Source organism: Fistularia commersonii, chromosome 9, assembly GCF_037954325.1.
Source record: "Fistularia commersonii isolate RoL2024-O1a breed Wild chromosome 9, RoL_Fcom_v1.0, whole genome shotgun sequence".
Taxonomy (NCBI): Eukaryota; Metazoa; Chordata; class Actinopteri; order Syngnathiformes; family Fistulariidae; genus Fistularia; species Fistularia commersonii.
Genome location: NC_141292.1, coordinates 8,481,201 through 8,504,381, shown reverse-complemented (window position 1 = coordinate 8,504,381; position 23,181 = coordinate 8,481,201). Strand labels below are relative to the sequence as shown.

Sequence of the window (23,181 nt, the reverse complement as noted above, 5' to 3'; positions counted from 1 at the left end):
TGCCACAATTCTGTGAAAGTATATTTATAACATTCAAAGAAAAAAAAAATGGAAATGTCCACTGCTTGGAGCTGCACTAACCAGTTTCTCTTCTAGAGACACAACCAGGAAATGTTTCTGGGAATAACTCAAGGTCATAGTGACCAACTAAACATGGTGTCCAGCGTCTTTCCTTTTAATGATTAATCCCCTGGTGTTGAGTCAGCACAGAGTGGAAGCCCCTCCGCAACCCGCATCTGTTGTTTATGCCACGCTTAATTTCCTTGTCTGTGGACTATCTTTCACTTTTGGAGAAAAAGGATTAGCTTTTTTTCTCTCAGCTTTCTCTCCCAATGGACTTTTTTGAAAAGATTTTAGTCCATTGTGTTCTTAAAAATTGAATGAATTCTGACGCTGGGTTCCTTACAGTCGCTGTAACGTTTCTTGTAAATGTTTTAATGGAATCTCATTTTACGCCAATGTCTGTCCCCTGGTTCTCCAAGGGAAAAGGAAAGGACAAAGAGACTAAGGACAGGCAGCTAAATGCACACCGCTTTGCCACTGGGTCCTGTTTGGGCCCAACGGTGTGTGTGGTGTGCGACAAACCAGCTTCTGGAAAAGACCTTCTACACTGTTCCAGTAAGTATATACAATTCATTGAGGATTATCTTCTTGTTTTAGCAAATAAATCAGGTGAATAAACTTTCTGAGTATATTTTTTTCTTTTGCCAGCTTGTACGGCTATGGTCCATAAAGGGTGCAAAGATTCTGTCCCTCCATGTTTGAAAGTGAGTTTTACAGCTATGTTGGAGTAAAAACATATTTATATCTCCAGTCAAGTGTTTATATGATACAACCAGACTCTCCCATTTATTCTACTTAGAAACTTCATGATAAGTATGCAGTCACCATGGTGAAGAATAGGACAGCATCTCTCCCACAAAGTGAGTTTACAACACAAGGGCCAACTTTCTACATCAGGTTTTGATTTTCAAGTTGTTGTACTTTTTGCCTCTTTGTATATTTGTACGTCATTGTCTTTTAAATTATGTTGTAGTCATGTTTTGATGGCAAAATGGAAGGGTTCGTACAGATAAACTCCTTTGAATAAATAGTGACAACAAATGATTATTAGGGTTTTGCCAAGACTACAAATACATGATATGTTATTTGATATGAATCCAGCCAACTATAAACTTGCTTATGTGAGCTACAGGGGAACAGCTAGGTGGCAGTGTTGGACAAGATGAGTGAACACTTGGTTTGTACTTTTGGTAGTATATAATGACTTGCATAAAGAAAAGATGATGTTTACAAAGCCGCCACTGGACACTGCATTCAAAATAAACTTAGTTGGACAGGAATTTGCATAATTTACAATGCACTTTGAGGATGTTCTTAAATGTGATCGAAATATAAAACAAAAAACAAAATGAAATAGTATAAATTGATTCAGTAAATAATTCATGATCCTATTTCCTTTGTGCTGCTTCACAAGCAGAAAGATACCAAATGAATAAAATGGAGATAGATGACACTATTTTTGTAAGTTAAATCCAATTCAGTGCATAGAAAGGCAAGAGTAAAAAACATTTTGAAGGAACTTAAGTCAATACAAATTGAAAGACAGATACACTCATTGAATTACAGTTTCTCTAAAATGAATGTCAACAAATTCTACTGTTGATGTACTATTGAAAATAAGACAAGTAGAAATAAAATCTAATCTTAAGTAAACTAAATAAATTACCGGTAATTTCTACTACAGCTGGCTGTTCGATGGCTTTGTTTATAAACACAATCCTGTTACTCAAAGAATCCACCTTATGAATATTCACAGCAGCAATTTCAGCATTTAATGGATCATCATAACAACACTGCTGCTGCCATTCCTAAAAAAGATTCTTCTTTATCTAAATAAAACAGACTTCACAGTGCGAGATATCCCTCCCAAATGTGTGATCCCCATCTCCAACTCCTTACCCTTCATGGCCCCAAAGGAATCCTCCCCCTTGTCTCCTCTGGCTGGAAGCCTCTCCACTGACAGGTGACAGAAGTTGCCATTGATCCATTAATATCGACTGTCTGGACCATGAATGGGGAGTTTGGGTTTAAACGAAGTACATGAATTTTCAGCCGACTCGGCGAGAGCTCAGAGACGGAGATGGATTCCTGTAGGGAGAACTGTCAGGCAGAAGATCTCCAAGGAACTCCTTTGTCCTCCACCTCCACTGACTCATTGCTGGGAGAAGGTAAGCGATGACCACCAGGTCAAAGTCATAAATAATACATACTGTAACTGATAGCAGACTAATCTTTTTTCATCCAATAAAAGTGACTTTCCTCTTGGTAGTTTGAACTTACGGTAAGAGTGGAATGGATTTATCACAGAATTCTTGTGTTATCTGCTATTTGGTGATTATCTCAAACCTACGATCTCAGGTCATCAAATGACAGATGCCTTTGGGCCTTTTCTTTAGTTTCAGAACTTAGTTTCAACCTTTTCTCATGATATCTGATTGATGTGAAACAAAAAAAAAATGAAAGAAAAACTGCTGAAAATTGCTGAAACTATGTCTCGTAAATTAAGCATTTAATCTATAATAGTGGTTGATTTAAAAAGTATTTCTTTAGATATAGACCCCCAGAAAAACAGATGTAATGGCTTGAACAGAAATTAAGTGAAATTATTGCATAAAGATCCTTCGTGTCTCTTATGGTAAAGGAAATGGTTGTGATAACTTGGGAAACTGAATCCATACCATAATGCCAAACAGGTGTTTTGTCCTCCCTTTTCTCCGTAGACAGCGTGGATTCGTACGCCGCTCACACCAACATTTTGGCCGACACCGCCGACTTTGAGGCAGAGTCGTGGAGTTTGACAGTCGACCACAAATTCTGCAAGAAGCAGGACAAGCGGGCTGTCAAGAGACAGGATGTCATCTATGGTGAGCAGATAAATTGAATTCGAGAAGAAAACTGTAATGAACATGTTTATTTTTGAAAAGCGCGTGATTTCTCATGGTTTTTTTTTTTTTTTTTAATTGTTACCTCTGACTTTGTCGAATCGTCGACGCAGAGCTGATGCAGACCGAGGTCCACCACCTACAGACTCTGCACATCATGGCCGAGGTTTTCCGGCACGGGATGAAGGAGGAGGTGCAGCTGGACTCGGAGGCGGTGGAGCGGGTTTTCCCCTGCCTGGATCAGCTGCTCCTCTTTCACCACGCCTTCTTTGCTGCCTTGAAGGAGCGCCGGCACTGCTCCGCCCAGCCCCACGGCGACAAGAACTACCTCATCCAGCGAATAGGAGATGTGTTATTACAACAGGTGTGCTTGTACCCCGGAATATAACTGGGCTACTGTAACAATACCAACATACTGCTTGTTTGTGATTCCTCAGTTTTCAGATGAGAATGCTGAGAAGATGAAGCACATATATGGAGAATTCTGCAGTCATCATACTGAAGCCGTCAGCTTCTTCAAAGAACTCCAGCAGCACAACAAGCGATTTCAGAACTTTATCAAGGTAACCTCCTCAAAAGGCGATTCAGCTATTTCTGCAATAGTCTGCTCTTGGAGATGCACTTCAACTGTATGGTTCATTTTTCAAGCAACAAGGTAATAATTCTTTGGTGCGACGAAGGGAGATCCCAGAATGCATCTTGCTGGTGACCCAAAGGATCACAAAGTACCCAGTGCTCCTGGAGAGGATCTTACAATACACCCAAGGTGGGTTCTTTACTGCACTCTGCTGGAATTATGGCCATATTGCAGCAAAAAGAAGTTGTATGTAACCTTGGTAACAAGTGTGATACTAGTTTAATAAAATGAACCTATTTATGAAGATAAAACATGGAAGTTTTTAGATCTATTTTGTCAAAGTTTCATTTTTTAAGTAATATCAGAAAAAAATGTCAAATTGAGATATGATACAGGTAAAAAAACTATTTTTCTCCCACTCGATGGCTCAGAGAAAACCGAGGATCACAGTGACCTTTCCAAAGCATTGGCTCAGATTCGTGAAGTGATCACAGTGGTGGACAAGAGCGTCAGCGAATATGAGCGGCATCAGAGGTTACGTGAAGTTTACAACCGCATTGAGAACCGCAGCACAGCCAAGCTGAAGAACGGACACACCTTTCGCAAGCAGGACCTGACGGGACCGGGGAAATCTCTGACACACCAGGGCCTGCTTCTTTGGAAAACAGCCACTGGCAGGCTTAAAGGTCTGAAAAACACTTTATATATCATATATAATTTTTCAACTTGAGTGTAACTTCATCACTTTTGTTATTTTTCAGTGAAATATTATTGTTAAAATGCAGGATAAAATAAAGCACACTGTTGAAGTATAGTCATATACTTACATGATTCGCAGTGGTAAGCGCTTTCTTCCTCAAAGCAAAGAGGTCCCTGGTTCGATTCACACAGGGGCCTTTCTGTGTGGTGTTTGCATGTTCTTCCCGTGTCTGCATGTGTTTTCCAGCCCAAAAACATGGAGGCTCATTGGAGACAGTAAATTATCCAGATCTAAATAAAAAAAACACCTAAATAGGTACAATTTCTACATGAATTGATTTGATGATAATAAAAAAGTACATTGTGACAAACCTACCATACATTACAAATACAAACTTTTTTTTTGCACGTACTGTTTGAAATCTTGACTCCAGCATTTGCCCCGTAATATCTTCTGTCTTGTTTCCTATTGGGAAATGTGTTGGTCTCAACCAGCAGAGCGTGAAGCTTCACTGTATCGAGCCCTGTGTCTATACAGCATCGACTGAAACGTTGCTTCGTTTTTTTGCTGGATGATCTGAATAAACCGTGTTCTTTGTCATTTGTTTGGACTCTATTGATTGATCAATCAATCAATCAATATTCTTGTCACATTGCTGCTGGTTCTCCTTTCCGCAGACGTCCTGGCGCTGCTTCTCACCGACACGCTCGTCTTCCTTCAAGAAAAAGATCAAAAATACACGTTTGCTGCCGTGGTATGCGTTCGCCGCAATAAGCGGTTTCTACACCCGACTACCTGTTCTCATTAAGAGGAAAATTATATTATGCTACACCATTATCGTCTATAAAATCATGTTTTCTCCCATCTTTGAATGTGTTTCAGGACCAGAAGCCTCCTATCATTGCCTTACAGAAGTTAATCGTGCGAGAAGTTGCGAATGAAGAGAGAGGAATGTTTTTGATCAGTGCGTCGGCCGCCGGGCCCGAGATGTACGAGGTCCATACATCATCCAAAGACGAACGGAACACCTGGATGAGGCTCATTAGAGAGGCGGTGGAAAGGTGAGTTTTTAACCCGGGGAAATGAGGATGCTGGAAAATAATGCACCGTGTTGAGAATAATATTCATCGGTACTGTGACTCTTTCATCTTCCTCAGCTGTCCAGAGGAGGAAGAGGAGTACACAAGTGAATCTGAAGAGGAGCGGCGTGTTGCTGAGGCTCGTTTTCAGAAAATCCAAAAATTACAAGGTATTCCTGAGTAATTGGGAAGTGTTATGTAAAAAAAAAATAAAACGACACGTTCATCGATTTTTCAACGTTATCCTTGAATAACTCATTCACCAGAGAATCTGATGAACCAGGACCAGCAGATCTGCTCTAGCCTGGAGGAGAAACTGCAGCTCTACGCCGCATTCTCTGCTCTGAGTGGGAGGATGGACGCTTCGCTGGTTGAACCTCGGCTGCTTGTCCACCCACAGTCGAAGGAGCCGCCCCAGGCCGCCGAGCTGCTGGCTGCAGCTCTGAGAGAAGGTGAGACACTGACTGTTTACCGCTACATGGAGATAAACCAATGTGAACGCTAGCAACCAAGAAATATTTTCATGATGGATTTCTCTCAACGGCGTGTACATGATTGATTTTTAAGCATTTTGAAATATTCTCCACAATTCAATAAGAATTCCAGATTTTTTCACCACATTTGATTTGTGGCTCTTGAAGTAAAAATGTCATTTCTAGCATACTACTCTACTATATGCCGAAGAATACTAAAGTTTTCCATTTATCTAATGACCTCATTTTTGTACTACCTAACTGATCACACCTATTTATTTAAACAGACTTTGTAGTATTGTATGTAAAATGTTTTTGTCAAGTCATTGTTTACCTTCATGTCAGTACAACCAAGTCAAATCTCTTGTGTGCGTTAACATACAACTTCAATGAATCAAATTCTGATTTCATCCTTATTTTTCAGGCAATTTTACTGCTATCTAAACAGTACTAAAGATTCTTATCTTGAAGAGGACAGGCAAATCCAGTATTAAATATTTTGATTAAATATAAATGTTTTTTGGAAAAGGGGAAGGTTGTTTCAGTAAGTCAGTTAATATCAGAGGGCACTAAGCATATACTCAAGAGCATCTTTCATTTTTGAGGATAAGACCTTTTCTAATATCTGAATAAATCAGGGTGAATTACTAGTAAGCAATTATCATCTGACAAGTCTCGGGAAGCTCAATGTCTTATTGTGCTTTGGCTCTCATCAATGTAGTTGAGTGCAATTAGTCCTTTATCATTTTATTTAAAAACTGGTTTGCACATGGAAGGTAACACTTGGATGCATTTTTTTCTCACCTCTGTTATTTTGCTCTCCCAGCTGAGAATCTGAAAGCTGCACTTTCATCCATGGCCAGCTCTCCGTCCAGCCACAGTCCAGACTCCAACACTGACTGCATGTTTCCTGCTCTCCCACAACAACCCTCTGACCCGGGGACTTCACCCGGGGACACCGACACCAGTGAGGGGAGTTGGACAGACACCTCTTTGGCAACTGACATGCAAAAATCCAACACAACTGAGGTTGATGCTAAGGTAGGGCAGATGGAAAGGTTTTAGCGGATGTTGTGTCCTGTTTGACCTTATTTGAAATATGTATTTTTGAGAGAAAAAGATACTGCTGTGATGTGAGATTATGTTCAGATTACTTCACTCATGAATGCAGTTGTAGTTAAGAGGTAGCACAGGTTTTACTACACTCTCATAGCCTGCATTTGACCATCTCTTTCCATTTCTTTACAGATACATGTGTTTTAATAATTCAGTGCTTTCTATTAGAATTACATTTCTGTGGTAATGCAATGAATCATTGATAAGTTTATAATAAGGGAAGAAGTCCATTTTCTTCACTGTGGTATTGCATCATTAAAAATAGATACTAAGGGTTGTGAAAATGGCTGAGACTCATTCGGACTTCATTTCGCTGCCTCTTGTGACCTGTGAGGTAAATGACAGGAAAAGAAAAAAAGTCATTTTGTTAGGGATTTTCAGAATGCAACGTGGCCTCAAGAGGGTGCAAATGATTCATATATGAAATGTATCACTGTCACCCCCGGCGTCCTCGGGGACGACGATTTAGATTTCGAGTTAGATTAATCACAAGTGAAACGTCTTCAACATCTCTTTCCTCTGTGTGTGTCATCTGCAAGGTTTTGTCATAAATGAACACTTTTCATGGAAAGGATTCTTCCAAGGAAATACAATTCTTCTCACCCAGGAAACCCTAATACATTGAGAATTGAACTCGTAAAAATATAACAGATACAATCCAACTTAATATAACATAACACAATAGAAATCTCAGTTTTCATCGACAAATAGTGATTAGTTATTTTTATTAGTATTTAGATGATTATTTGCAATTCTTTTTTTACTTTTTGAGTAGTTACCATGTTATCTTACCTGTTTTTAAAGTAATTGTATTTCCCAATTTACTTGATAAAGTATTATTAATGCCAACTTGTAATTTCTTACCACTTGCATCACAGTCTTTAGAATTAGTATACTGAAGTTAACAACTTCAGTATACTGTATATACAGTATATATATGAATACAGTACACTTATTTTGTTTAAACTGATGTTTCATGTTTTTGACAAAAGTTGATGCAATATCAGCAGGTCAATAATATATAATAAATGTGACAAGAGCAAAAAGGGGGAATGTTGAATGTCTAATTTTTTTAGATTAAAAAAGTTGCAATATTGAAGTTGGTGATCAGGAGGAAATGAGCACGCTTTCAGAATTATGTATAGTACACATATATACATATATATGTGTGTGTGTGTATGTGTGGCTGTATACACACACATATACACACACATATATACATATACATATCTCTCTCTATACATATACATATACATATCTCTCTCTATATATTTTTATTATATATTATATATTTTTATTATATATTTTTTATTATATATATTATATATTATATTTTATTATATATTTCACACACACACACACACACACACATATATATATATATATATATATATATATATATATATATATATATATATTATGTTGTTTTGTTTTTTTTTTCTCTTTTTTTATTTTATTTTATAATTCTGTATGTGTATCTACTGTCTTAACAGGTTGTCCAAAGTGTCCAAAGCCTCACCCAGCTAGTCTACAGCTTGCAGGTAAGTTTAGCCAAGTTAAAGTATTTCATTCAGCCTGCATCTATTTTATCATCTGAACAGCAAGTCAACAAAACCTGGTCTTTTCAGTGTGAACAAAAACATGCTTTCTTTGTGTCAGTCAAGATGAAGGCTTATTATGTTCCTGGACACTCAAGCTTCAGTAAGCAGCAAGATGAAAACTCCACTTGGCTGTTTAAAGCCCTAGTTGTCTTTCTTTTCCTCTTAGAGGCATTGATGGATCTCTTGCTTTTCAATGCTCAGACACAAGTCTTTGGTTGAAAATTACAATTTGTGTAAAGGCAGTGTGTTCGCTTTTGCATCAGGGCATGTATACACAAGGTGATCTTCTCTGTCTGCCTATTTTGCGTTGAGGTTTTTAATCAGAAAGTTATTTTCATATTCAAATTGTGGCGCATCGTTTCATCTGCAGTGAAGCCCAATTATAATTTCCAACCATTCCAATGTCTGTGGAGGTTCTCAGTCCTCCAGTTCATAATGAATTCTGAGTTCTTGTTGAAATCTTCTTGTCCGGGCAACTGGACTTGAATTTCTTCACTGAAGAAGCCTCTTGGGTGAGGGGTGAAATGTCTTCAAGTGAAGAAATTCAAGTCCAATTGCCACAAGAAAATTTCAATAAGCATCCATTCAAATCTTCTGCACCTGTGGTCCAAAGCAGGGTTGCAAGTTTTGCATCTCTCATCTTCTCTTCATCTGCGTTCCAGGCAACGGTGACCATCCAGGAAAGCTGCTTTGAGGTCCAGCGGTTCCTCCTCCAAGAAACTGGACGCACGTCAGTCCGTGCCCAGCGGCGCCACCTTCCAGGGATCTGGGGCAACACCCTGCAGGAGCAGGAGAAGCAGCGTAACCTGGAGAAGAGGAAGGAGGAAGCGGTGGCGGCTAAGCGACTCCAGGAGCAGCTACGACAAGAGATGGAGCGCTGGGAGAGGGAATGCCAGGCCAAGGACAGCCAACACGGGGAGCAAGAGAGCAGATTGGAGGAAAGGGAGCGGCAGTGCCACCTGGAGGCCGAGCGGCTCCGGCATGAGAGGGAAGAGCTGGATGAGCAGCTTGAGGAATACCAGCAGAGTCTGGAGAGGCTCAGGGAAGGCCAGCGGAGTGTGGAGCGGGAGAGAGAACAGCTGGAGAGGGAGAGGGAGAGGCTGGAGAGCCAACAGAAGCTCCTCCAGACCTGGAGGCACAGCCGGCAAAGGAGTCTGCCCACTCACATGGTCATCCCCCTCGATGTGCATCAGGTTGGTGCACTAAATAGTGGGGCGGTTTTTCAGGATTTTAAAACCTCACTTGGTGGTTTAATCTGAGGTATTAATTGAATTCTAAACGACCGTGCATTGTTTGAGGAGCTCGAGGATACATTTGGCAATAAGCTTTTCTCAAACAGTGAACAGCCCGACTTCACTGATTCACACTGAGCTGCTCAATCCCCCCTTGATATACGACCTGCGATAATGAGAGCTATTTCAGCATCATTTGTCTCAGTGTTCCTGCAGCTCCGCTCACCAATAAACATCTTAATGATTGATGATAATTAAACTGTTGCAAATAAATGCTCAGGGAAAATTATTAAAACCTGAGGTGCACAGCCCAAGAAACCAAGCAGTCGTGACAGAAAGGTCCTAAATTATTGGGACTTTGTTTGAAAAAGCATTAGGGTGAATTGTCACCTGCAGCCGGAAGGCATGTAGGATAAAGAGTGTACTGTCTCACGTCTCAAAGTACCTCACAGGGAAAGGGAGCACTGTTGAAACTAATACAGCTCATACATCTCCTGGAGATGGTGTCGTGCTGCTCTGGACAGCATGTGCAACTGTTGAAATATGGACTGAAATAATGTTATTTTCAGACAGATCAGTAGAGCCGTGTTACAAAATTATTTAGTACATAATCGTGCACCTTAATGGGCTTTTCAAATATATGTTTATTAACATTGAAAGTAACTCAAAGGGTTTCATGAATGCCTGCAGTCTGTTAAAGGCAGTGACGTTCAGTCAGTAGAGGCAGGAGAGGCCGGGCCTCACCTGTCATCACGGAGAGAAAAAAATGCACAATGAAAAAATAAATTAAATGGTTATATTTATTCAGTGATTTGCACTATAAAGTTATTTTCCACATCGCTTCACCATTTTTAGTTTTTTTTTTTCAAAATCGCTAAAAAAAATTCAAATTTACCGTTCAAATATGAGGAAGAGACGTGCGGTGATGACATCAGTGCCTCACCAGCCATGAACCTCACCGCACGTCACTGGTTAAAGGCAATGGAGGATGTTTAAGCCAGAGGCATTGAGTCAAGAGGTCAGGAGAGATTGAATGACGTGCACCTCCACCCGATCTCAGCTCCGCTCTAATTAGCTGTAGGACTTCAGCTCAGCTAAAGAAAGGCCATGTTGATGCAGGGATGAAGACAGGGGAGTAAAGGATCGGAGGAGGGGCTGATGCATGGAGCATGCTGGAGCAAAAAACAACTTTCACATACATTAAAGGGACAGGAAACCCCAAATGACAAATGTTTTGTGGTTTCCTCTGGAGGGCGAATCAGTTTTATTGCTCCACGGTTGAAAAATTCCGTATCTGTGATCTTTGCATAGCAGATTTGGATGCAAACAAATTGCTCAGGGTCTCAACATTGGGACCTGGGCAATTTGTTTACAGATAACTATATGGGAGGGTGTTATCATACGCTGATAAATTAGTGGGTCCAGACCCCCATAAAACAGGCAATTAAAGGGTAGCTGAAATTTCTGTGTGCTTGCTCTTGTCTTCAGCTTGTTTTTTGTAAATTTCTTTGAGGATGCTTCATTTTTATCTACCAATGGGTCCCAAAGATTATGCAAGCAAATAGCATACCAAAGCCCGGAATTTGGTTATGCAGTAAATGGATGCAGTTTAATTATCACCTTGTGCTTTGTTGAAATGAAATATTTCAGTAATTTAACAGAACTCCCCGGAAACCATTTTCATAGGTGTAAATGATCATAAAATCTGAACACGGCTTCATCCGTGATAAAAATGACCTCCCATTCGCTCGCACTGCGTGGGGCTGAAAGCTGAAATGTCAGAGAATTATCAGAAATTCCAATGCGGGATAATAGAATTTCAATGCCTTTGAATGTACCTTTAAATGTACTCTAATTACAAAGCCCTTTAAAGTATTCATTACTGTTGTATTATTTAAATTTTAAACAAGCCCTAGTGTGTCTCGCAGGTGCGTTACGGCATTAACTTTTCTTGCTTTGGGGGGCTCTCGTCCTGGCAGGAATATCATTATCCTCCAAATTTATATTCGCAATGTGCCTTACTTTCATCATTCAGCTCTGCTGCTTCATTTGACCGTGACTTTTACCTCTTTGCCGCAGGACTCTGTGCCAGGTCTGTCCAGAGATCACGCTGGTAACGGCTCAGTATTTGTAAATGAGGCGGCGTTTTCCAGCACCAGTATCAACAACAGACACATCCACCACAAAGAGAACGATCCCAGCACGCACAACTGTCTCAACACCCTGCTAGCAAGATCCAACAGCAGACAGCCTCACTTGTCCAAGACATCCCTTCATCCTGATGCAGAATCTCTGGGTTGTATGATCGAGGGGGGTTGCATCTATGCCCCCACAGGAAGTCATGTTGGGACGGAACACTCACCCAGCGGTAAGAAGTGTAAATTTTTTGTACTGTACATCATAAGTGGACTAAAATAGAAAATGTCTTGAATCGCATAGAGGGTGTGTCCGACTTCTTATCGAAAAAAAAACAACCAAAAATTTCATGAAAATAAAGTGAAAAAATCCTCTATATCTATAAGAGAGGAACATGATTTAGAGAAAACATAATCATGTTCACAACTAAAGAGAAATTGTTGTACGCTGGATTGCGAAGTAATTTTATATAATAAAAGGAAGATAAATCAGTTTTAAAAATATATGCTCACGATCTGCAGCCGAATACTGAAATCTGTTCTCTATCGTCTTGATATAATTTCTGAAACCTTTCAGGAGCTACTGCACAATCATTTTTTGAGACTTGTGGTGTTAAACCCAGACCACATCTAGGTCCAGCCAACTGTATAAAACATTGATCCCAGAAAAAGTCGAGGTTACAGACCTCTCCCGTGAGGGACACAAATCACACAGACAAGATCAAAAGATTACTTGAGAAAAAGAGTTTCACCTTTACCGAATTCACCAGATGCCCTGACCTAGCATTTCAGTTTGCTGCAACTGACTGCTGAAGCTCTGAGTTTGGCATGAACTAAAAGGTGACATGTTGCCTTTGACATGTGCAAGACTTGAAAACAACCATTTATGCAAAATATCTTCGATCATTTCTTTATATTCTGGGAAAAAAAAACAAGATTATGAATAATAGCGAACCTTTGTTTTTAATGTCCCATTAGCCCACTCAAGGACCTCTCATTTTGAACAGCGATGCTCTGTAGTCATATTGCTCAACACAAATGAGAAATTTACTACCTGTGAGAATGTAAATAAACCCTCTACCTTATGCGTGTGAGAGCTAACTGTACACACACTCGCTCTCAAGGCTGTATCCCTGGTGAGGCCTTGTCTGTCCTTCCCCTCAGTTAATCAGTGTCTCCTGACAAAGAGACCCCCACCCCCTCCTGCACCTCCACCTCCACCTGCTGCAGTGATCAGGGGCCCTCCCCTGCCAAAGGAAAAGAAAATCAATTGTTTCTCTATCTATCGAGTGGCAGGGCAGACAACAGCATGTGAATCACCGTTCACAGGCAATGGCTGACTGATTGGGACATCGATCTTGGAAAATCTTTACAGAACTCATTACAGCGTGACTTGTCATCACATCAGTTGAACGGGGAAGGAACAGCGGAAAGGGAGGTGCATGCACGTATTAATCTGCATTTCATTCGGGAGGCGTCGGCTTCATTCTTGACATGCCTAATCCGTTGGCGTACGGCTCGTTTCTAATGGGGTGAGAAATGGAGGTGGGGGGGCAGGTTACATGTGGTCTCATTTCGTCTCTTGTGTTACAGCAGCTTACGATGCGTGTTTACCTGCTACACTTTAGCAGGCGGCATAATCTCATCCTCATTGATCACCTTATTAACCTTTCCTATTAACCTTACCTATTGAGCACACAAGCACACACACAAGCCCTGGTGAAATCCGAGTCACTTGTTAACAAGCCTGAGGTGTGCGGGGGCTGCGATGAAGGGTGTGATCCATTTGACATTCAATTCCATGCTTTCTCAACAGGCGTCATGAGGGTCTGTGATTAAATACTGTTAGAATGAATGAAATCCTGCAGTCTCCATATCGTTTCTGTGACGCAGAAGCCAATCTCAGGAGTCATTTTTCATGTTAAGTGCAGTCTCCGATGTGAAAAGCCTGCAGCCCGACACACGGTGGTACAGGCGTTTTATATGTGAAAAGGAATTTCTTTCAAATGCAAATGTCGCTCTCGCTTCACATGGATCAAGATATGATCGCCGTCTATCCTAACCTGAATGTGTGAATACGTTTCCTCATACACACTCACACACATGCACATACACACCCATTTTCATAGCACGAGTCTCCGTAATTTGTCTAAACGCAGCGTAATCTTGGAGAACGAGTTTGATGGAATTTTTTTTCGGTCTCCTCTGATGAGCTGTATCAGGTTTTTCTCTCTCTCACACTCTCAAGCTCACACAGACACACAATAGGACGAGAGCTTTGCGGGCAGCCCGAGCTGTAAGGAGACAGGGCGGTTGCATATTTTCAGTTTGTGGATTAAAGCACACACTCATGTACAAAGCAATCTGTGGGAAGCAAACCTCTTGACAAAGCATCCACGTCAAAGTAGAGCTAAATAATCTGAATAATTACTTTGCTTATTTTTGAGATAATCATTCGTCATTCAGGTGTTCATTTTGAAGTTTTTACTTCAAAATGCGTAGCGTTTAAGGTGTAATTTAACCAAATCCACAGGGGCAGAAGACTTGAAAGTGTTCATTTTAGGTTGCGTGAAACGAGAAAGACTCACTTATCATGAGCTGGAAGGCAAAGCCCATGGCTTGCTGGCTGATTTCAATTCCAACTTTCATCCAGCTTTATGTCACGAACCAAGAGCAAGAGATAGAAGGAGTCAAGCTGAATTCCCCTCGCCAGCGGGATCATGACTTGAGACATCAGTCGGGCTCAATGTTGAGTCACATCCTCTTCACAGTCCGGTGACTCATTTGGGACAGACTGTCCCCAGCTACTTACACAAAGTGCCTGTAAAAGCATTTACTTTTCAATGTTTTTGCTATGACTAGAGGATTAACAAGTGATTATGGCACAATGTTTTGCTATGTAAAAAAATTGCAAGAACAAAATAGGGAGTCAAGTACGCATGGACAAAATGGCTCTTCATAGTTGTTTACCACTAATAAGAATTTTTATCAGAGTTTTCATTGTACCCTGGACATTATAGCCTGGTAATCAGAATAATCTTGAAAACTTGATATTTCAATTTTTTTTGTAAATACCAAGCCAATCGCATCATCTTATCTCAGGTTGCGGCGTATGTGTCAGGACAGGACAATAGCTGCTCAGAAGAGGAAATGCTTGCTGCACTTAAAGCTCCAGCTGATAGAAAACATGTTTTCCGGACTGTTTACATTCTTCCAAGTCCCAGTGCTACATCCTGCCTTCTGCAACTCTGGCCGATTGTTAGACAAGCCAGTTATGTCCCTGTCCTTATTTGGCCTGCTGCTCCTGAGAATTCCAATGGAAATCTGAAATCAGATGAGGAAGAAGTCACCTATTCAGATATGGGCTGTGAATGTCAGCTTTCTTATGACTGTCTTACATTGAAAGGCAGATTCACAAGCATTTTTGGCTTTTTTTTGCAATGGATAAAGATGGTTGTTGTGATAGGGCAGTCACAAGAATTTACATATATATTCAATGTCAACTTTAACTTCTTATTATTCAGAAAAAATGTGGTCTTTAAATCTAGCCCTGTCAAATCACTCATCTTGTGTCGATGTCAAGTCTTGTATCAGTTGATGTCAAGAATGACTGAAATCTAGTCATGTGACTGGACTCTCTCACCAGCCCCTGGCACATAACACAGCTACTCTAACAGACTCTTATATAATTAATCAAGCGGAGGCACTTCCCCACAGGGACACAATGAGGCAATTTATAGTTCACGCCATCTGTTACCATGACAGCACACCTGCCCAAATGTTAGACAGCGCCTACCAGCCACACTAATGTAAGACAGCAACAGGCACACTTCCCTCTAGACACCACCCGTTCTCTTGTAGATGATCTTAAGTTATAGTTATTGATTCTCAAAAGGAACACCCTCTATTATCAGGGTATTATTCATGTAGCTTGCCCGAGTATAATAGTTTGTGCCCTCAGAAGGCCCCATTGGAAGCAAATCAACGCTATGACTGTTCTATTTCTCCAAGAATTGTTTATTCAACTCCCCTTGCATCCTGTCCACTCTTTTCCTCATCCCTTTACATCATCCGTCACCTGGGAGGAGACAGATGTCATTGAGTTCCAACTGGAATGATTCATTGTGTTGACGAAGATAATGATGAAAGTGGCATGTTTAAATTGGGGGATGGGGAATGATTAATTGCTGAAATATCTTTGTTTTCATTCTGCCGGCCATATTTATTTTGCAGGAGAGCAAAGTGCATTGACTATTTTGGTCTCTGAAGGTGCAGCAGCGTAAAGGGCAGAAAGGGCCGGGTGAGGTCGACGTTCGAAGAGATGGAGTCCTGATTAATGACATTCTCAACACTCTCAGTCAGTGATTTTAATGGTCTCATACTGTGGCTCCAAAACAGCTGTGCCAGTCACAGTGATGCATGGCAATAATCTCGAAAAGACACATTTTTAGGAAAGGGCATAATACGCAGCGTTCCATCACTGTGCTGCAGACATTCTTCTGGTTTTAAGAACCATTGAAGACACATCACTTAGGTGCATAAATACCCTGTGTGCCATCTTTATCCACAGTGATTATGGCTATAGTTTAGTGAGAGTCCATCCTGCGCACTCCTGCATATTTTTAGCAGATCAGAATGGCAACATCTGTTTAGTTCAAGTGCACTTAGTCCTTGAGAAATAGCTGTTTAAGCAATGCAGCGACAGCCCACTTAATGTAGAACAATTTTCAAGAATTCCGTGGTTGAAGTATTTTAGAGTGATTCACTTGAATTCTATTGCTGATTTTTAATTTTTGCTTTGTTAATATTTAAAATAGCATAGAATGAGACAAACAACAATCAAACTGAAATCTATTTTGCTTCTGCTTCCAATGGTGAACAACAGATTCATTACAGTGCCGAAAATTAAGATTCTTAATAATAATCCAGCAACTGGACTGTAAATCAACCAGTAGATTGAAATGTATATATACCAATTGATTATATAGCGATGATGAAAAAAAAAAAAACAGCACTGTTGTGTAAACATGACTAAAAGATTCAACACAAATATGTTATTGAACGCAAGGAAGATGTTAACAGGATTGAAAATTTATATCTTAATAGCTGCTTTGGGATATTGGAATCAAAAACATTTCTTTTAGATTCCTCATAATCCCATGTCTGAATTATTATGGTGGTTTTATTGATAATGACATACAAAACAATTTGATGCTTCATAAAATATTAAACAAAATAACAACCAACAGTTTGTACTATTGAAAAAAATGAAAGATAAAGGAAAATGCCCTTCACCTACTTTTTCTGTGCTAATATTTGGAGCTTTTATGGGTTAGTGACTGTTTTCGTAATTCACCATTCAGCATCAGAATATTAGATATTTTGACCAAAAGTGTGTTTCAGGAACTCCGAATTCTTCTGAACATGCACTGGTTTTAAAGACGTAAGCCATTTTGGGGCGGCGTGGCACAGGAGGTAGAACAACCGTCTTTTGAGCCGAACATTCCTGGTTTGATTCCCATGAGCCTACTGCTCATGGTTCCTCTATGATGGGCTCATTACAGAGAACGAATTTCCCCATGGGGATTATTGAAGTATTAATTATTGTCTAGTTTAAAACTGAATTTTCCTTAAAACTCAGCAGAATCTCTGCGTGCCCCTCCTGGTTGAAATCCTATTATTTCTTGTTCCAGTAATTTTGTCTCAACCTTTTTTAAAGCGCGTAAAATAACATACTATGACTGCAGCAAAGGATATTTCAAGATATTTCGGAAATTTCTGAATGTCTTTGCAGGTTAGTTTTGCAATTGAAAATGTACAGTGATGGGTGTGACTCCTACTGACATGACACTCTTCATGCCTCCCTGATGTTCACAGTGGTGAGGAAGAAAAGCGGGGCTTCATTTCACAAAGAAAAATTCCTGCTAGCTGTAATGTGTGTCAGATGTTCACTGTGGCTGGAAACAACAGCGATGCAATGAACTCCCTTGTTTTTTTGTAACATGCTCTGCTTGGCTGCCAGTGCTTCCTACTCGAGCAATAGATCCATGACCAAAAGCATATGTTGTAATAATAGAATCACTACACAGGGTCTGCAGATTTTATCCTTCCCTACGACAATCCAAATGAAAATGAATGCGGTTCTAATCTTTTGAGGTCAAATATGTGTGATCCTACTTTCCTCCACACAAAAAAATCCATTAGTGATCAATAATAGAATCAATAGTGAATTAGACCAATAAACAGAACTGATAATGAAGTTGAGTGCAATAAAATCCTATCAGTTCCTAGTCTTTCTTGGGTTTACTAAACTGAAGGAAGCCCTGCAGTACAAATCAGATACCATGGATTGGTCATAGTACTAACCCCATATTCTACCTTTTTTTGAGTATTGTTGAATTCCAGAAGTATTTGTGAATATTTTGGTTTGCATCAGCATTTCAAATGTTCACATTGTGAGTAAAATTTAAGGTATAAAGTATGAAATATTAATTTGCAAATTCATTGTTTTCTCCATCAAGACACATAACACACCATACGTCTTTCTAAACTTCTGGAATATCCTGGTTATTACCCCCATGTGAGAAAGGAGGCTGAAGGTCCCCAAGGGAGAATGTTACGGAACAACAGCTTTCTGACGCACCATTCTTCTATTGTTTTATTCCCCTGAGCTATAGGTTACCTCTCAATCCTCACGGCCCAGAAAGCTAATATTTTCTGATTTGTTCACACAAGATAATCATACTGTTCAATGAAGATATCTTGTGTCTAAAAGATAATGCATCAGACATTCCTGGAAGTGCCAGTGCCAAAGTGGATACAGTGTAATATCCTATGTTTACTTTAAAATTAGAGAATTATTTGTCGTTTGACTCCTTACAACAATTTTTCAAGGTCTATGACACCTATTTTCTCAGATTTGGTGTGGCCATGCCTGACTACAATTACATTATGTTACACCGTACAATCAAAACAATCGAATTTCACTGAAAGACCATATGTTCGCAACAAACCACTCAATTAAAATCATTTTGTTTACATTGAATATGGCCAAACAGATGGGCAATGCAAACAGTCGCCCCCTGCTGCGCCATTATGAAAATAAGTGATGATCCGGTGCAAGACAGAACTCCAGCAGCTTGAGTTGATCTGCATGCAGTAAATGGGTGGATGCAAGGGCTGAACAATTAGACGGAGCTCATTAAACAAGTGGGTACAGATTGCTTCCTGGTGATTATTTATCAGCGGGGAAGTAAATGTTAAATTAAGATTTGGATTTGTGCGTCATCATTACTCTCTGAGATGAGCTCTACATTTTGAACTTCCTAATGGTGTTTTCTCTCCTTTTTTTTGTCCCCGATCAGATCTGAACAGTCCAAGCTTCACTGGAAAGGACTGGTTTTCAGCAGCAAGTGGAGCTGACCCATATGCGGCACTCCCACATCCCAGTGACCCTCAGCTGGACCTCAGAGCGCTTGTTTCCTTGGAGACTGACAGTGGCGGGGAGGAGGGGAGAGAGGAAACCATTGTGTACCTCTGAATGCGGCTAAATGTCATTCCCAAAAATCAAGCATTTGGAGATCCAGAAGATGTGTGAAACATCGAAACAGTGACTTCTTTAAAAAGCATTTCTCTGTATAAAATGTCCTTCTCTACTTTTTGTTGGTTTGTGTTTAAGAGATGTTTTGTGATGTTTTTGTGTGTAGCGTGGAGAGTTACTGGAAACAGACCCAAGAAACTGAGATAAAGGTATTGAGGTTATTTCATACTTGACCTCGATTGTGTCATGCACCTTAGCTCAAGGCACCGCATTGCTCAATGTGTCTTTATTTTCAGCTGTCAAAGTATTTATGTGCTGCCTTCATTGGGTTCCTAGAACCTCACTTTCTCTCCTTTTTCTCCCCCCCGATCTCATATATCCCATCCAGGGAGGGAAAAAGTGTCCCAATTTTACTAAAACATCAGGATGCAGCTGTTGTAAACCGCCCCTCTTTTATTGGTCAAACAGACTGTTTATTTACACGCTGGGTATTACATGAGGAACAATGGAAAGATCTGGCGTGGCGATGTCAGTCCCGAATTTTTCATCCTATGACTGTAATTTATTTTGCTTATCTAGTGTTTGGGACCCGCCGAAGTGCATTTGGACATGGCAGCTTTGCCAATATGTCAATTTGTATCACAGCTCAGTGACACATGAAAAGCAATCACAGAAATGTCAGAACCATGACGTGTGAAATCCAATCGCGCACGCATCCGAATTGGGATGTGAAATCCAATTGCAAGGGCATGAAATAATCTTTTTAGCAAAACTCTTCCTACAGAGTATACAAGGGCATTGTGATGCGGAAAGATAAACAAGGACAGGAAAACACCGGGGCTGACAATGTCACTCCACCCCTCTTGTCTAAACTCAAATCTGGATCCTTTGTCAGAACATTTTCTATAAACTGTGTATATACCTTTAATAATATGGGTTCCGTGCTATTGTTTTCAGCTCTCAAAGAATAAAGAATGTGAAGTTGTTACACCCTGTTCAGGCACAGAAGTTCAATTTTTGGATAAGATTTGTGCTGAAAAATTATAGAGAAATATATATATATTTATATCTTAACAAAGACACAGTATTCCCCTCAAATTGGCAGTCCAAAAATGCTTTACCTATTGTCATTCTTTTGTGGCTTCGCCACTAAATGATCGAAGATTATATGTCAGTGCAAGGAATTTATCTTTCAACTGAAAAGAAAAAACCTTCCTTGCAATACTTTTTTTTCAAGTCGCTGATGCTTACATGCTGACTTGAGCAGTTAGCTCAGTATGAGTCTTAATCTAGCCTGAAAAGCCACCGACCGTCATCATGTTCTCTTTTACTATAACTGACTTTATTATGAACCTGTCATCCTCTGTGAGGTGGCTCAATAATGTCATCCTTCCTGAGAGAACATAACTGAAAGAGTAAATGTGCATGCGATCTCCTTTTGGCTGTTGCTCCATTAAAGAGCTGCAAGTGGCAACTTGTGCTGTAGGTGTTCAATTACGTTTTACCACAAACTATTGTTTTTCCTTTTGAATTTATCAAGAAGGCATCGGCAGTATTGATTTCATTTAAGTGCAGAATTTGCTTTTATTTATTTATTGCCATAAAAGGTTATACATTTTTTTTCTGTTTACAGGGTTGTATATATCATGTATATATTGTTCTTGTGGTGGAATGTGTTATATATATTCATTATATATTCAATGTATTCATAAATGACTTTTGTTGAAACACTGTCGTATGGTTCTTTGGGCGCCATTGCAAAATACAAACACAATGTTAAACCCGGATGCATCGTTTCACTGTCTATTTGTGCAACTGGCCCGAGTGTGCGGTGTCTCAGTCAAAGCAGATGTGCGGCTGCGTGCCTCACCCGATTGCCAGGAGTGACAGGTGGTCGACCAGGTGCATGAATGTCAATGATTTCACTCTCCGACTGTGCCTCTGAAATGCAAACACAAAAACACGCCGGATGAATGAATGCAATATGCTGTGCTGCAAACAGCCGTGTTATTAGATTGGTGGCCATCACATTTCTTTAAAATGATTACACATGACTTTTATGGGGTTATAAAGGATTCGTAAACATCTGTGTGGGGTAAAAGTAAAAATAGACACCTCAATTAGAGGTCCCTGCTTTCCCTAATTGCAGTAATGCATTGCGTATGCCCAACTGTGTCTTACTGCCGCTCATCCTCATTTAGACAAAACAGCAGATGTCTGGGATCAACAGGGTCTCTGCTCCAACCCAAACACTCACTAAGCTAATTCTATTCGCCATAGATTTGCTGCATTTTACACAAGACCCCCTTATCAGCTGCTAGGCACAAAGCATTTAATCTTTTTCCAAGCCAGTTATTTTCAGTCCTTATAGGTAACAATATTTGGGAAATCTTATAGCATGTTTGTTTGAACTGCTAAATGGAACATTGATCTTCAGGCGTGAAGTTGTCCTGATAGCATCCTACTCTCTTGACAGCACAACTCCAAAATTCAATTTAAACAAAGTTTGAAAAGAATAGCCTACCCTGTACAAGCTGTCATGTTTATTTGATACAGTTAGATAAAGCACTGTGAGCATCTTTTTCATATGTTCTTTCAGTCATGCAATATCTGGTCAACAATTGCAAGAATGGTAGCTGAAATTCAAACCTGACAAAGTTCAACTTCTACAGATTTTGTTTGAAAAGCGGCTACATTACATACATTAATACAACACAGTGATCCAGCAAGACACGCACAACCAGATTCACAAAATCATTTGACAGAAATGAATTATCTATGAATTATCTTATCACTGTGACATTTTACAAACACATTTATAGTGAAACAATTTCAAATTCTTGATGTAGTGTTAGAAAACGGTGAATCTAGTAACAGCCAACCCCAACACTGGAGCCTTTTTTCTTATTTCACATGCAAAAAGTGGCATATTCAAATTACTTTACATAATTAATCAGCTGAAATCAGACCATATTCCCCCGCTTATTGGGTCACAGGGGCAGCAGCCGGAGCAGTGAGGCCCAGACCTTCCTCTTCCCCCGCCACATGGTCCAGCTCCTCTGGGGGGACCCAAGGTGTTCCCAGGCCAGCCTGGAGACATGGTCTCTCCAGCGTGTCCTGGGTCTTCCCTGCGGTCTCCTCCCAGATGAACATGTCCCAATACCCCCCCGGGGAGGCATCCTGACCAGATGCTCGAGCCACCACCTCATCTGGCCCCTCTCTATGCGGCGGAGTAGTGGCTCTACTCCGAGCTCCTCCCAGATGACCTAACTTCTCACCCTATCTCTAAGGGAGAGTCTACCGAGGAAACTCATTTCGGCCACTTGTATCCGAGATCTCGTTCTTTTGGTCACGACCCACAGCTCGTGACCATTGGTGAGGATGGGAACGTAGATTGTCCAGTAAACTGAGAGCTTCGCCTTTTGGCTCAGCTCAGACTCAATGTCCCACGCCTCCCTTTGCACATGGTTGTAGTTCTGGTGGGGAATTGAAACTTCCTCTGACAGGAGACTCTGCTAGACGTTCCCAACAGATCCTCACATTACATTTGGGTCTGCCAGGCATCCTCCCCCACCATCAGAGCCAGCACACCAAGAGGTGGTGATCGGTTGACAGCTCCGCCCCTCTCTTCACCCGAGAGTCCAGGACGAGTCCGACGATACTACCACAAGGTCGATCAAAGAACTGTGGTGTGTTGGTGCCAAGTGCATATACAGGCACCTTTATGCCTGAACATGGTGTTTGTTATGGACAATCCGTGACGAGCACAGAAGTCCAATAACA

At 40.5% G+C, this 23,181-nt stretch overlaps 1 protein-coding gene across 1 annotated transcript in view; it reads left to right on the top strand.

Moving 5' to 3' along the window:
* Nucleotides 1-21,123, top strand: part of arhgef28a (Rho guanine nucleotide exchange factor (GEF) 28a) — a 50,687-nt gene extending 29,564 nt beyond the window's left edge. The window contains exons 18-36 of the mRNA XM_086152998.1: nucleotides 483-618; nucleotides 712-767; nucleotides 863-923; nucleotides 1,906-2,026; nucleotides 2,116-2,231; nucleotides 2,757-2,927; nucleotides 3,059-3,309; nucleotides 3,383-3,508; nucleotides 3,594-3,711; nucleotides 3,954-4,208; nucleotides 4,900-4,976; nucleotides 5,105-5,283; nucleotides 5,380-5,471; nucleotides 5,568-5,753; nucleotides 6,601-6,815; nucleotides 8,384-8,431; nucleotides 9,154-9,684; nucleotides 11,803-12,091; nucleotides 19,223-21,123. Coding sequence (XP_086009124.1) covers nucleotides 483-618; nucleotides 712-767; nucleotides 863-923; nucleotides 1,906-2,026; nucleotides 2,116-2,231; nucleotides 2,757-2,927; nucleotides 3,059-3,309; nucleotides 3,383-3,508; nucleotides 3,594-3,711; nucleotides 3,954-4,208; nucleotides 4,900-4,976; nucleotides 5,105-5,283; nucleotides 5,380-5,471; nucleotides 5,568-5,753; nucleotides 6,601-6,815; nucleotides 8,384-8,431; nucleotides 9,154-9,684; nucleotides 11,803-12,091; nucleotides 19,223-19,398 — 3,204 coding nt within the window. The 3' untranslated portion in view covers nucleotides 19,399-21,123. The remainder of the gene's footprint in view (nucleotides 1-482; nucleotides 619-711; nucleotides 768-862; nucleotides 924-1,905; nucleotides 2,027-2,115; nucleotides 2,232-2,756; nucleotides 2,928-3,058; nucleotides 3,310-3,382; nucleotides 3,509-3,593; nucleotides 3,712-3,953; nucleotides 4,209-4,899; nucleotides 4,977-5,104; nucleotides 5,284-5,379; nucleotides 5,472-5,567; nucleotides 5,754-6,600; nucleotides 6,816-8,383; nucleotides 8,432-9,153; nucleotides 9,685-11,802; nucleotides 12,092-19,222) is intronic.
* The last annotated feature ends 2,058 nt before the right edge of the window (nucleotides 21,124-23,181 follow it).